Raw genomic sequence first — 16,291 nt, forward strand, 5'->3', positions numbered from 1 at the left:
AGAGGGAGGTAAAACCCTTATGTGGGGGTATTTTGGGTATTACAAGAAAATACCAGGGACTGGTTTGTCCCAATCTGCTGGAAGAAGTACTTCTCTAAGAAGTGCTGAAGAAAAGCCAACTTTAGACCACTTTTTAAGAAGTACTTTTAACAAAAAGTACTTATTCCCCATTTTTTTACCAAACACATGAAATCACTTAATAACCACTTAATGTGTAATCCCAACTCTTAAAAGACGTACTTTTTAAAAGAAATACTTTTTAGAAGTAAAATTAAACCTAGGCCTAAAATATCCTGAATTCTCTTACACACATAGTCTCGTGAGACATACTTTGTTTATAAAATTTTGGTCAGATTAAACCGTCCCTACTCCAAAGGGGTAAGAAAGCCACATATTTTATTCTGTCACTATGTAAGTGAAGAATAAAAATTGGAAATCTCCACTTATCCATTGTATTTTCCCCCTCCCCACCCAAATGTTTGCCCCCCCCCCCTCCTCCCCAATGGCCCGTCAATATGGTTTTTGGGCCCCCTCATAAAAAATTATTGACTCTGCCCCTAACCAGCTTTGCAAATGGTAGAGGAAGGAAATGGTGAAAAAGGAACCAACTCAAAATAAAAAAAAAAGGATAACTTATGGTATCAAGAGTTTCGTAAAGTTCCATTTTGGTGATAGTTGTACTGAATCAAATTGTTTTGTTAGTGAATAGAAATTTTAATTCTGTGGTAAAAAATTATACCTGAAGCACCATCTCCTTGAATTGGAAAGATTTCTCCAAAGCATTCAGGCATTGGGGGCCTGTTCTATTTTTTGGATTTTGAGTGGGGGAAAAGGTCAATGGGATTTTGGTTCTCATTGACCATGATACCCATGTTCTTTTTCAGATTTATGTGGGGTTTGCTGAAAATTTATTTTCCCTAGATATCACTTACCATCCTAGGTGGGAAAGTTGTCCACTTGTGGAGAAGTTGCCAAGTACCAACACTTGGATGAGACAAAATTGCCCCTTTTAATAATAGCTTTTATGGATAAAATGGCCATTTTCTTATTTATTTGAAAAATAAAAGAATAGAGATAAATGCACTTACCTAGGTTAGTATTTCCTAGGAAACACTTACTCTGGTAAGTAACTTCTTGAAAAGTGAATGGGTCCTAGAAGTCATGCATCCAATCACTTAGTAGGTGTTTGGCATCATTGTGATTTTCAAGTGATTCGGTTCTCAGAAAATCACCTAACGGTCAAAAAACGTTTCATGACCATTTCTTAGAAAATCTCATTTGGTTCTGTTTCATGCCACATCAGCAAGAAAAACGGTTTTCTAAAAGATGCATTTGGGAACATGGCATTTCTTTGTAGCACTTCCTCGTCTCTGAAATGATCCCATGCAACCCATGTGCATATGATGCACAAAATTATTCTAATTCAACAATATCAAAATACCTTGAAAAAAATGGCATAGTTGGTGTACAACGACAAGAAGAGAGGAATTGTGTTCTCTACATCTAGCTGGGAGGAGAGAGAAGAGAGCAAATCGGGAATACAACGACAAGAAGTGATGTTGCATGATCTGGTCGCTCCCTGCTGGATGACAGCTCGGATGGTGAGCTGAGTAGGTTGGCTGGCCGGGCTATAAAGAAAGAGAGATTAGAGTGTCCGGGATGCTCTCTCGGTGCGAGCACTTTGATGCTTAAGTCAGCAAAGAGTTTAAGAGAGCTAGAAAGCGAGAAAACAAGAGAGTTGAGAATGTTAAATCACATGTACCTTTTGTGGTAAAGGGGATGCCTTTATATAGGCACAAGAAACTAGGAGCTTCACATAGCACCTCTGAGATCCTTGGGAAGACGTGCCCACCATGCTTAGAGGCAGTTCCTCAGTCGGAAATGGAATCCATGTAGAGGGATAAGGCTTATTTGATTAGCTCCAAAGTAGGTGGCTTGGAGAGACGGGTCTGATGGTCAAGCAATGTAATCCCGGAGGAGTCGGGGACGACATCTCACTTATAGGAGATCGGTTGCCATGTCAAGCAGGTTGGTCATTGGGCCCCAATCAGGTCGGTCCGGTCTTGAGGGGAGGTCGCCCCTAATGTCGAAGTCCCTAGCTCGATTTTGATTAGGTCACCCCTAATGCCAAGGTCCCTAGCTCGGTCGTGATCAGGTCACCGGGTTCAATCTCCGAGGTAGCTCTGAGTTGTTCAATGTGTGAGAGTCTCCTTCGAGGTGCATCCAATGTGGCTCCGAGGTGTCAAACAATGGGTCAGAAGTGCCACATGGTGTGTTATCATTGGAGGGCCAAATTCTCCTTCATCAAAAAGAAAAAAGCAAATCAGAACCGACAATTTCTGGAGAATAACAAGAAGAAGAAAGCAACGAAGAACTGTGTTTACCTTGGTGAAGAAAACAACAAGAAGACCCTGAAAGATAACTCCCGTTTTCTTGTCGATGGAAGATAGAAGAAGACCCTAAAGAACAACTCCTGTTCAATGACTAATTGAAGGCTAACTAGAGGTTAGAAAACAAAAAACAGTGAAGAAGATACTGTAGCACTACTGGAACTGATGACGGGGACGAGAGGAACCCTCAACGGCTGCAAGAAGAGGAAGGGTTAAGCTGAAATTGAATGGGGTTTTTGTTTCCTTTGGGTGTATTCAACTCTTCGGTGCACATGCGAAGCACTGAATCAATTATTATCTGACGTGGCAAGTTGCCACATTGCGTTTCTGAATTGGTGGGCCGATGCAAAAACGTTTTTAGACCATTTTTCAGAAAAACGCAGTGCCAAACATGATTTTCACATCGATTCTGTTTATTTGCTGATAGGGGTGTCAATGGTATTCGAAAATCTGATTTCAAATTTGAGATTCGACATAATCGAAGAATTCGGATAATTCGAATATCTAATTGATCAAATTCAGATATCCTATTCATATCGAATAGCTAATTGGATTCGAATTCGGATATGACCTGATTCAATTCGATAAATATCCGAATTCGACTGATTTTTTAATTCTTAATATAATATATAAAAGTTTTAAATGTTTTATATAATCTATATATATATAATAATAATTAAATTATATAAATAAAATATTTATTAATTACCTAAATAATTATTTAGTCGAATTCAAATCAAATATTCAAATATTTAATCAGATTTGAATTCAAATATTAATTTTCAATATCCGTCGGACATTGAATTTGGATATTGCCTGATCCGATTCGAATTCAATCCATTTACACCCCTATTTATTTATATATCATTGCTACCACCTCAGCAAAAATGAATCATTAGAAAATCGCATCGGTGCCAAACAACTACTTACTGATTTCAGGTCCTCGGAGGAGTGTTCTCGTTCTAGGTGAGCTCATTTGTTTATGAAAACTTGTTGGTAAGATGAGATTAGGTTTATCACTAAAGGTTGTCATTGGTGATGCTCTCTTATAGAGCCTCAACCTAAATAGCCACTTTACCAGTTGGAACTTAATCTAAGAAGGGCAAAATAGGATTGTAAAGGTTTTTTAATGAATTCACATTTGACTTTCATCGATGGAGGATATGTTTAAGCCGACTAAATCAGCCTACAATTAAGCTATCTTTTAAGTCTTTATGAAAATACATTTAAGTCAACTTATATGGAAACAAGTCTTTTACCCTTAATTATATTTATATTAGTACAACTTCATTCATAACTGTAGCCCAAATTCATCCATCAATCAAGTCGACCAACCCAATCAAATTAAATGTTTACATTTCCAATTTATAACTAGTCAAGGCAAAAAATTTGAACTCTCAGGCTCAAACAAGGAGTACAAATACAAATAGTCAAATATGTAAATTGCAAAACCTTCTTTGTTGTATTATTTTGTATGTTTTTGTATTGTATATATTTATATTTGTATTATTTTCAAACTAAGTATGAGGTTGTGTTCAGTTGCAATGCAAATAAATTTGCCCGAGTTTTTTTTCATTTGCACTCCCATGCATTCCTTGTGGCCAACTTTGTATGAACTTTCTATATGTCGTTATTAATCCTATCACATTTATTTTGTGGGATTAGATTGCTAAACTTATCACCATGGCATCATTTGTTAACATCACAAAGAATGCAAAGAACTTGTCAGGAATCAATATAAGGATCCTAGGGTGTCATATAGAAAATTGCATGGAAGTAAAGATCTTGGAGCCCAAGATCACTGAAAAGCCATGATTCAAATTATACATGGAGAAATAAAGAAATGAAACCAAAGTGCAAGAATTTTTCACCATTGTTTGATTGCAGAAGTTCTTTTATTCTCCTACATCCATTTCTATATTTTGTTCTTCTTGAGAAATTGTATTTCGGTTCAGATTGACCTTTTTATAAATCTATATACTTGTATCAATTTCTTGAATGAATGAAATATGTTTTAAGCCTTTAAAAATAGTGAAAAAATTTAGGCCCCGTCACTTTTCTGAAAAATAGGGATGAATAAATTGATAGAGTTCAAATCAGCGCCCCACAAAAGTCTTACAGTACATCCTTGCCGTGTATTGGGAACACCTCCCGATGATGACATCATTATTTTTGATATTATCATCGAGAGATGTTCCCAATACAGGCGGGAATTGGGAATGTGCCGTAGGACATTGTGGGGGACTGATTTGATCTAAGTTGGTAGGTCCTATATAGAAGAAATAAATTTAGAGTCCTTTTTCTGGTTTTGGTGGGTCTTGCAGAAAAGAATGATTTACGAGTGATTCATAAAATTAATATTTTCCTTAAGGCAGTTGGACTCAGATAAATTGTATGTATACCAAAAATTGCTAACATGCGATAATATTGTCATTTCAATAATATCACTTTTTTTTGATAAATGATTATTATATACTTTTATTTGGAGAATAATAAAATACTGGAAAATAATATGGTCTGGACAAGTATTTTCTGAAAAAATTATTTGTCCAAATAAGTATATTTATCTAAATAAATTATTTAACGAAACATGAACGAGCTTAGGAGTTTTTTTTTTTTTTTTTTTTTTGGCCTTAGGGTTTTTTTCGTAGCGTTTATCTTTCCAATATCGGGGTCTGCATCGATGATAATCTCCTTCCTTTATCCCATGGCGTCGATTGGAAGGACAAAAAAGAAAAATGAAACTGACTGTATAGTATAGAGTCTACGAGAGTAACGGATAAACGGAACTGCAAAGTGCGTATCTGAAGCAAATTAGTGTAGTTCATTGCATTATTGAATCATGTTCACTCGAGGGAGGGATATAATCATATAATCATTCAATAATGGTTGCTAAAGTGGGGGTGCGTAATGCGCCTAGGGCCCACTTATTTTTGGTATTTTCTACTTTATTTTATTTTTATATCATTAGCAGACGTTGGGACGATGGCATTTGGAGCAAATTGAAGTCTGAAGGGGGGGTGAAAGTTTAGAGACTTCCCCCTCCTTTGATATTCAAAATCATTTCCGAATCAGATCAGAGAGATAGAGAGACGGCCAGAGAGAGACAAGACGGGGAGAGAGAGAGAGAGAGATGAACAGAGTTTCAAGGTTCAGGAAGAAGGGCTCTTCTGCATCAGAAACGGTCGACCCGAGTAATGACGCGAAGAAGAAACTGAGTCCTCGGGATCCATTAAAGGAACTCAATAGCTTCAACAGCAGCGATAGTAGCAGTACTTCTCTGTCGATTGAAGCCCCGAGAGGTTGCTTAAGATTCCTTCTCTCTAACTCTTCTTCTAGGACCCCTCTTAACAGGCCTAAAACTCTTCAGAAAACACCCAAGTCAGCCCCAAATCCAAGACCCTCGAACTCGAAGCCCAGATGCAAACGTCCGGCAAAAAAGCAACCGAGCAAATCCTTCTCAGAAAACCCAGAAAAACCTATATCGCAGAACCCACAGAATGCTAAGAGAACTCCATGTCTCTATCAGTGGCAAAATGGTAAAAAGCCCGGTTTCAGAGCAACCCAACAACTCAAACCTCCACCAGGTTTGGGGAGCACTGGCACTCCTGCAAAGAAATCGACTTCTGGGCCTTGTTTGGAAGAGGAACCTGTTCAGAGTCAGAAGAAAATGCAGCAGCAGCAGCAGCAGCAGGAGCAATGGTCTACAGGGATGTTTGCTTATACAGGTGAGCCTTCTGAGCGAAGATTACTTAGTTCTGAAGCAGGTGAGAATGAAAATAGTACTCCAGTAAATAAGGTAGCATCTGGGCTGGGTTTGGGTTCTACACCTGGTAAGGCCTTGGAGGAGAACTCAACAACAACAACAACAACCACAACTCCTCCTGTTCAGGTTTCAATATCTCCAGAGCTCCAATGTGGGTCGTCTATGGTCTCAACTCCTGCTTGTTTTGCTGCCGGCCATGTTCTTTCTGGAGTCACTGACAAGAGGAAATGCAGGGCAAGAGGCATTCTCACTGTAGGAGAGGGTTTAGGGTTTAGTAAAGTTAGGGATTTCAATGGCACTGATGATGATAATGCTTTAGAGCTTGTCAACAATTCTAGGGCTTCTTTAATTCCTGCTCCTACTGAAGCTTCAATGCGTTGGCTCTTGTCCCCCTATGATGAAGAGGAGGATCATAAGGGCACATCTCCAAATGGGTCACCTGAATCTAGAAGATTGGTCGACCTTAGAGCACTATATTCACCTTCTTCACCTTCATCTGGTCATCGGCTTTCTTCAGATGTTTGTAACAATGATTATGGCAATGGTACCACTGCCACTAGGAGTGGTAGGTGGAGAAGGGGTTCTTTTGCTTCAAAAAGTGATCTCCCTGAATTTGAAGGGTTTGTGGGACCTATTCCATCAGTATCTCAAATTAGTCCCTTATCTGATAATTTGGTTGGTTTTAGTTCACCATGTACTGGTACTATTGCTGCTACCTGTGGTTTCAAGGCTGCTATGCCACCTGAAGGGAGAGGATACCGGTATGATCATGCAGCAGAGAATTCCCCATTCTCTTGGAATTCTCTGGGTAGTGGAAATATGATTTGCACCCCACAGTCTGGTTCAAGCTCAGATAGACGGCTTGGTTCATCATGGCTGAAGGCAAAGGATTATCAAGAGTGCCAGCTCGAACTTGATTCCATGGTGGATGCTTTAGCAGCTACAAGTTTGTCTCCTGAAAGCTGCATGACAATGCGCGATCCAGCTGATGTCTTGCCACTTCCTGGTTTAAGTTTCCAGTTTTCACACCCATCTACCCCTTCCAGTTCTATTGACCATTCGAAAATTTGGAAGCCTTGGAATGATTGGGCTTTGGGGATTTCAAGTTCTAGCCTTTCGAATGCATCACAATCGCAGATGAGGATATCATGGAGAGATGGACTTGTTAGTCGGATTTATGAGATGGATGAGTTAGATTGCTGTAGATGGTCAGATGAAGAAGAAGTTAACTGTTGTGATAACAGTCGTTATAACTTCAATTTCAGTCCTGAACTTGATCAGAAAGAAAGAAAAGATCTGTTGTCAACTGATGCTTGTGGGTCTCCTGAATTTGTATGTGAAGAACCAGTAATTGAGGGAAAAAGCAGACTGACGCTTCATCCTCAGATACCCAGTTCATGTGCAGAGTCTATAAGCACAGAAGGAGGTGGGCTGGTGGCATCAGAGGATTCTGATTGGACTCTGTGCTACAAAAACCAGTTATTTCAACCATAGAAACCTCTTTTTTTAGTCTCTGATTATTTCTTTTTGTAATCAGCTAACCCACAAGGCTGGGTTTCCAGATTGATGATTGAGAATCACCAATTGAGGACCACCCTAGCCATCTATACTATTGTAACCTGATTTGCACTTTGATGCAGTTGAGGATATTATAACTAGCATTCTTGTTCATTTCTTATATAATGCATTCCTACTCCCAGTTTCTCTGTGATGAAGATGTATTATGAGAAATTTCTAATTATGGTTTGCTATTCTTAGGCTCAATAGCTGTAAACAAAAGGTTCACCTTTCTTAGTGGTGGGACATTCATCCTTGTGGTGACAGTGCCTTGTTGGTATGGCTATGGATCTGCAGTTAGCAGATCTTAACCCATTATGGTACTCATTCTATATGGACCTCGTTTGTACATGGATACATCACCAACATGGTAATAACAGTACACTTGATGATCCGAGTAGGTCAGGAACTGGGTTGGTTGATGATATTTACCATTGTTAAGAAATCTGCATTTTCTGGACCCTCAAAACAGGTAATGTTAATCCTGTGGCAGGTTTGGGTTAGTTTCTGTAGCATATGTGCATAAGAACCAGATCCGGGCTGAATTGCTGAGTTTTCTTTCAAACTGACCAATTTGGGTTGATAATCTTGGATGACATGGGTAGATTAGAAAAGGCTTCTATAACCGTGTTTAGCTTTAAATTATGATCCACTCATCCCCTTTTCCTGTCTTGTGTTGGCTCATTTCTGATTCTCTCCTTCAAATATCGAGATAAAGATCCAAGTAGGGCTATAACGGATTTCAAATTCGATCTGATTATGGCAATTTGAATTTCATCCGTCTATAATTGGATCAACTATGGATCCACCCCAACCTGATCAGATATGATCAGTCCAAAAGTGGTTTTTTTATATGCTTATTATATCTACATAAAAGCAATTATCTAAAGGTAGAGTTGAATATTGTATGCTTAGTAGGTCACAGATTCTAGTCTACAAAATTTATTTTTATGTTCTTCATGATATATAATGTTAAGTTCATTTTGTTAATATACAATGTTTTCTTAATCATTAGTACCTGTCCTTTTTTACCTAATCCTGAAATGACACATGTATTGATGATTTTTTTGTTGGGTATTCCGTGTCATGCACCATTAATAATTTCTCCCTTCACTCCTTTTTCCCCAAAGTGCTGAGTGTCTAACACACCAATGAGCACAAACACCTTTATTTTTCCATGTGTATCGAACCAACATCATGTCAAAAAGCACAAAACACCTTTGACATGGATACATTTAAAGGACTGTCCCATAATCCTATTCACATGAGGGTTTGATTAGCCTCCCTTTTGATTTACTAATGCTACAAGATACCCAAATCCTGTCCAAGCCGCATCTGAATGGAAAAGATTTGCTTTGAGTTCAAATATTAATGGGTCGAGTATTGAATCTGATCAGTTTGCAGCCCTAGATGGAGTTCAATTTGGCTTCCTGATTGGAAACCATTATAGAGCATGGTTCTAACTTCTAAATATTGATACATGATGTTTGGCATTGATGCTGATTTCCCAAAAATTGGTGCCACATCGGAGTCACACGAGGATAAAGAAGAACCGGAGATTTTCAATCTGTTTGGTTGGTTGAATTTTGTGATCTTTGGGATAACGGCAGAAAAAATGATTCCTGAAATTGGCCCATCTTGAGGGATCACCATTTTTGGTCATTCCTCGATTTTTAGGTAACTCCAAATTTTGGAGGTATTAAGTATTAAACAAACTGCTTAGATGACATAAATGATACCAAACAATAATTTTGATGATTTTTCAAAAACCACCGATTTCTTAATAATCAGCAAAGAAAAATCATCATTAATGCCAAAAATCACCTTTGTGTTTAGATGGGCTAAAAAACCAATGTATATAGATCAGGAATGTGTTTGGTTCCGTTTACGTTTTTTCATTCAACATTTCTACTTTATTTGCTTGTAAAACCAAGAAAGATAATAATTACAACCGTTTATGACAACTAGGCACCACATTCGCGTAATAATGAAAAAACTCCTAATTGTTTGTAGAAGCTTTAAAAAGTAACTTTCCCAAATGGTAGACGTTAGATCTATTCATGGGTCGGGCCGGGCTTTCACTTGTCACTAATGAAAATATACTAGGCCCGAGCCCGAGCCTGGCCCGACCAACGGGCCTATAACTTGGGCCCAAGCCCGAAGCCCGACCTAATTGAAAAAAAAACAATTTTCCCTATTCAAATTAGAATTAAAAATTTAGATAGTATTTTTTTTTTCTATTTAAATGAACAATGGACCTACAAGATGTTATTTTTCCCTTTCTTTTATATTTTAAAACACAATTTTACATTCTTAAATCAAAAAATTTATTTAAATGGACATAATCACATAACTAATTTTAAGTTTAATATTAGGTCGGGCCGGGCCGGGCTCGGGCCGGGCTATTTTGACAAAACCCGAGCCCGGCTTGAATTTATTGCGGGCCGGGCTTTTTGGCCCGACTTTAAGACCGCGGGCCTATAAGCATGTTCAAGCCCGTCCGGGGGTCGGGCCAGGCCAGGCCAGCCCGTCGGGTCACCTGGCCCATGAACAGGTCTAGTAGACATGCACAAGAACCAAAGTCCACTTTTACCATTCTCGATGCATACAAAAAAGCAAGAATGGGGAACTGCTAAAGTGACAGAACCAAACACCCTGCAGTAGGGGTGTCAATTGGATTGGATTTGGTCCAATCCAGTTCAGTCCAATGTGAGTCCATAATAAATGGACCAAGTCCAATCCAATCCAATGAATGTTTTAGATCAATTTGGACCGGTCTGATTCAATGTTTAGACAGTCCAATCTGTTCAAATTCATTTTGATTTAGACTGGTTTCAACCCAAACCCCATCCATTGATACATATATTCTTATCTTATATCAATGGACTAGATATTGACTTAATCCAACCCAATCCAATATAAATTTATTACGGATGGATCAGGTCCAATTCAATCTAATAAATATTTTGGACCAGATTGGTCCAATCCAATATGTCTTGTTGATCCGTCCAATCCATCCAAATTGATTTTGGATTGGACGGGGTTTCAATCCAAAACCGGTCCATTTACATGGAAGTATGTTGCCTGAATATCGATAACTGCAAATTTTGGTTTCAATTGGAGGCATGCGTATCATCCAAAACTTCTAGTCATTTCTAGAGAAGTTTTGATAGATAGAATTTGCTGGAGGACATGTGGCTAACAGTGTGTGTGAATTATCCTAAAAACGGAGGGCAGGGGAGTGATGTGTCATGTTTGGGACTTGATCTTTCAGGCCAAGGCTTCTAACATGCCACGTGGCCAGCATTTTGGCCACATCGGACCAGGCTTGAGGCGTGATGACTCACCCACGAGAGACGCGCTCATTTTTCTTGATTCAGTTGACAGGGCTCTACAGGGTTCCATTGAAGGCGCCAGGCCACAGTCTCACCAAAGAAATGGGCCACCGTTTTGAATTGCCCAGAGTTCAACCTGATAAGTCCTTCAATACGATATTCAAACCACTCAAGCTATCCAGCTCAAATGTCTTATTTTTCTTCAACACTTCAACTATTCAAAGTAAAAGCCACCTTATTGTACGGTTTATGTTTTCTGATTTTTCTTCCACATGAGCTGAAAGCTATAATTTCCTTTCTCTCTCTCTCTCTCTTTTCTTAAGCCAAACTGAAACTTATAATTAAATTCAATTCTCTCTCTTACTCTCACATACTGCAGCTCTGCAAATTGGTCTCCATAGCGCTCTAGCATTCTGGCCCTTTGGGAGGGATAGACCTGTTTATGGACCGGGTTTTGAACACAACTTTACACTTTTTAGGCTCACGTTTGGAATTGGGCCCATTAAAATGTTGGCAAAAGTCAAGCCCGATCCTAACCCATGAACAACTATTGGGAGAATAGAAGTATAGCGAACTTAAATTTTCCAAGAGTGGTCTCCACTTAAACAGTCCATAAATTATACTTGATAAAAAAATAAAAAATAAAAAGAGAACAAATCTGAAGGGCTATCACTTTAGCCTCTTTAAATAACTTATCCAGAGTACTACAAAGCAAATTGAACCAGCTTAGTTGGATATGCAGCTCAGCCCTACCAAACGGGCCCTGTGTGAGTTTCTATATTTTCATATTGTCATCATTGAAGCTTGTTGCATCCATATGTGGTTGGCCATATAAATCCTGTTCCGCCATTCCCTTCTGTGACTATGGGCCCATAAATCTTTTTTTAATTACTTACACTCATGTCCGCCCTTCTTATTCTTGGTCTATCCCTGGTTTTTCTGGCCCCTTTTTTTGGGTCTATATGCTTTTTAGTTTTGACTGATGCGTTCATTAGTAATCATTATTTGAAGCAATAAGGGCTTATCCCTTTGGGTAATCTTCATCATTGCATCTGTAGCTTCATGGGCTTAGTTTCTCTTTTTTCTACGGATAAGAAAGCTCAAAGAAATAGCCAAAAAGTTAACAGAGTTAGCGGTTTGTACTTGTACAAAGGTAATACGGCTGCTTGCAAATAAGTATTAAAGCCTCTTAGGCCAAACAACTTTCTGTAGCACAGTTATCAATCTAAAGTATTTGGGCCCGGCCTCACTAATTACATGTTTTTTTTTTGGAAAGATAAAGGTTACTATATTAGAGAGCTAAAATATTTACGAAGTCATTTACCCTCGGATTTGGTCCAATCCAGTCCAGTCTAATGTGAATCTATAATAAATGGATCAGGTCCAATCTAATCCAATGAATGTTTTAGACCAATTTGGATTGGTCTAATTCAATGTCTGGATCGTCTAATCTGTTCAAATTCATTTTGATTTAGATTGGTTCCAACTCAAATCCAGTTCATTGACACATATATTCTTATCTTATATCAATAGACCAGATATTGGCTGAATCCAACCCAATCTAATATAAATTTGTTATGGATGGACCAGGTCCAATCCAATCTAATAAATATTTTGAACTGGATTGGTCCAATCCAATATGTCTTGTTGGTCCATCCAATCTGTCCAAATTAATTTTGGACTGGACGGGGTCCAATCCAAAACTGGTCCATCGACACCCTTACCCTCGGAGTCCCAACAAGATAGTCATACATAACAAAATAAAGGGTGAGAATGCAATTTAGCCATTTGGGACATCGTGTGGGCAGGAACATTATAAGTTCGATTTACAAAATAAAACTTCACATTAGAAAGGTTCATAACTAAGTTTCTGGTCTTTAACAAAAGCCAAGGCACGACCAGGGCAAATCTGTTGTCTTCTGTAAGGCTCGAACTATCTATTGTGCACCAGAATATATAAAGATATCTTCACAATTCCAGTTCTGGATTTCTGTTGAGGCTTGCATGATAGCAACAAATTCAACTTGATCAATAGAGGTAATAGTGGAAGTTCGGCCTCCTATAATTTTAAACAGGATAAATGATAGTATGATAATGTCAAAATTGAATAAAGAGTCGGATATTTTTCCTGCATATCAATAATAAAGATAATTAAATCAGTAGATTGATTGACAGGAAGTAAACATTTTTGAATAGTGGAATGCACATATTTGATAATGGTTGTTTGTCAAAGAAATGCTGCCACTCCAATACTATTCAATACCATATAGGTGTTCTGCTTCTTTATATGAGTTTAGATAGGCGCCCCACATTCACATCTCAGCATATATTAGGAATATCTACCGCATTTGTCATTTTGAGGTGTTATTAATACACGGTTGGGATGTGCAGATGCAAATTCCTATAATAATAAGATATTGTGCATTAGATTCTATATACTTTACTACCCATTTTTACATTTTCCAAGGCGATTTGATTGAAAAATGACCATGGTACCAAATAGGCAAATATAGCCTAAATAAATAGGCTGGGCTTACTTCAAAAAAAAGAAAAAAAAAGGGAAAACAATAGAGCTCAAGCCATCATTCCTCACATCTCACTTGGTCGTTCAATCAAAGGCCTGATGATTAAAGGCCAAAATAATGTAGGCCCATCCTGGGCATAAGATCAGGGATCATGTCCATGGGATAGGCCCAAAATGTCAGACCGGTCAACCTGGTGACCAGCCGGTTGAACCTTTCGATTTAATCAGAAGCACATTACATATCAGACCTTCTTAATAATAAAATATCCTTTATTTACAGTAAAATCCTGAAAGCCTAACTACATCCAATGTGTCAAACCTAATATCCGTCCAAGTCCTTTGTTTTTTTTTCTGTATTTTTAGCTTTTTTATCATTAATAGCATTGATTGTTATTTGTTAAGTTTTTTTTGCTTAATATGATGAGTATATAATATTAGAAAAATGATTTTTTTTAAAAAAAAAAATCATTTAAATTTCTACATTTTCTCTATTTTATATTTTTAAAATTTATTATATAATTTATGATATTACAGATTGACCCATTTAGTCTAAGTGGTTCTTTAGGTTATTTTTCAAAACATTGTTACAAACAACAAAATAAAAAAAAAAAAGCAAATGCATAGGGCTAGGGATGTTATGTCTCTTATTTTTTTCTTTTTTCAATACTATCCCATCTCTCTCTTTCCATGGATTGCATGTGAAATGCATGTTGCCATGTGACTAGTAATAGACATCGGTATTAGTTGATAAAGTCCACTTCTAGGACTTGGATTGGAAATTTTCCGCTCAACTCCATTAATTTATCTCCTTTTCTACTTCTACAAGCCACATTGACACACATATTGGGATTTTATATTTAAACTAATGTATGGAAAAAGACCACACACGAGATCCAACAAATCTAATGTTACACATTACTTTCCAATCTAATAAACTGCACAGGATAATTAACTTAAGAATGAAGGAAACCCCAAAAGAGTGGTCGAATTCTTTCTCCTTAACTAATACTTATCCTCATTGGTGATACTAGAAAGTGGATGATATAGAGAAAGCTCTCTGAATGTCCCTACATGATGACAAGTAGTGTCATGAAGTCATGAACTGACCAACCCCAAGGTTTTTGTTATTCTCCCATTAAAATGTTGATATATTCAATAAGACCTAAATTTATATATCCCTTTGATGATTTGAGTTCTAGCTATCATTTCCTTTTTTAGATTCCTCCCTCTCTCTCTCTTTCTGTCTATCTAGTGTTACTAAGTGTGTGGCAATAATCAGTTTTACAAACCATATTAATTCAACAAATCACATCTTGGGTTCTACAAACCATCTTGATTCAACATCATTGTCAAGAGTTCAACGTAGCATCATCCTTTGACAAATCTGGATGACCCGGATGAAACAAATTTTGTTTGAATCTTCTCCCTTCAATCTGCATCAAATTATCCCTGTTGCACATGCAAATATGGACTTAATTATGATATAAATCAATTGAGAAATCATACTGTACAAGATATGCCTAGCAATGATCAGTTTATCACCTAACAACCTACCCTTTCTCCTCCAATAGATCAAGAACATATATACTTCCTTTGGCACAAAACCATGCTTTAATCTTGCAACTTTTATATCCAAGAAGTACTTCAACTTATCAAGGTCCTTTTGTGTGAAAGTGATATTGTAGAAAGACTTTTTAATGTATCAAGTCCCAATCTATCATTGTTAGATATAAAAATATCATCTACATATACCACCAACAAAGGTGCCATTTGGCAAGTCTTTTTTGGAAGGTCTTCTGGAAGATCTAATAGCCAAAAGACATAGTGAGCTTCTACATAATGATTTTGGCAGCCCAAAGATCGTTTTGTTGGAGGCATGTCTTTCCACACGAAGACGAGACTTAAGTAAGCGAAAAGTTCCATTTCCAGCTTCCTAAAATAAGCTTGAATTGAGCTTCTCGTGCATTTTTAGGGAAAGATATTCCCCCAACCAAATGGAGGAACAGAAAATGAACTGCCGGGCTTCTAAAAAGTCGACAACCCACATGAAAAGATGTGCTAAACGAGGCAAAAATCTTTTCAACCTTAGAATTATAGCTGAATATTGAGTAATCAACTTGACAATGTCTCATATCAATTCTTTTACTACTTCATTGGATTTGCCAAACCAAACTCGAGGAGGTTGTTTTACTACTTCACTGAATATTGGTGATGGGTAGTAGAAAGGTTAAGAATTGAAGCATAATTGAATATCATGTGTTAGCACCCGATTTTTGCTCAGTTCACCACTTCTACCTCCAATTCACCCTAAACACCCGATCAGACTCATCCGACTTCTCTAAAACACCCAAAAACCCAGCCCTAGAGCCCTCAGATTCATCGTCGAACTTGCTTGATACCTATTCAATGGCCCCCAATCGACCCTCACTTACACCTAAACCATTAGATCAGACACAACCACCAGACCTAGGACCTCTAAAAACACCTACCTATAAAATTTCAACTCAAGATTCCCCTATTTACCCCTCATCAAATGAAGATTCCATTTCGATTTCTCTAGTTAGCTACACCATTAGACTCTAGACACACCAAAACACCTGCCCATGAAATTTCAACCTCAGATTCCCTCATTTGCCCTTCCATCAAACCAAGATCCCACTCTAAAATAACCCATTGACCCAAATTCCTACAATCTCGACCCTCTAAGATTGATCAGATC

General features: G+C 37.8%; 1 protein-coding gene across 1 annotated transcript; it reads left to right on the forward strand.

Moving 5' to 3' along the window:
* Positions 1 to 5,377: 5,377 nt before the first annotated feature.
* LOC104612187 (GPI-anchored adhesin-like protein) lies at positions 5,378 to 7,843 on the forward strand. The gene has a single exon (XM_010279526.3). The coding sequence runs from the start codon at positions 5,524 to 5,526 to the stop codon at positions 7,648 to 7,650; it is 2,127 nt and encodes a 708-aa protein (XP_010277828.1). The 5' UTR covers positions 5,378 to 5,523; the 3' UTR covers positions 7,651 to 7,843.
* The last annotated feature ends 8,448 nt before the right edge of the window (positions 7,844 to 16,291 follow it).

This window comes from Nelumbo nucifera, chromosome 1, assembly GCF_055504915.1.
Source record: "Nelumbo nucifera cultivar China Antique chromosome 1, China Antique-T2T, whole genome shotgun sequence".
NCBI lineage: Eukaryota > Viridiplantae > Streptophyta > Magnoliopsida > Proteales > Nelumbonaceae > Nelumbo > Nelumbo nucifera.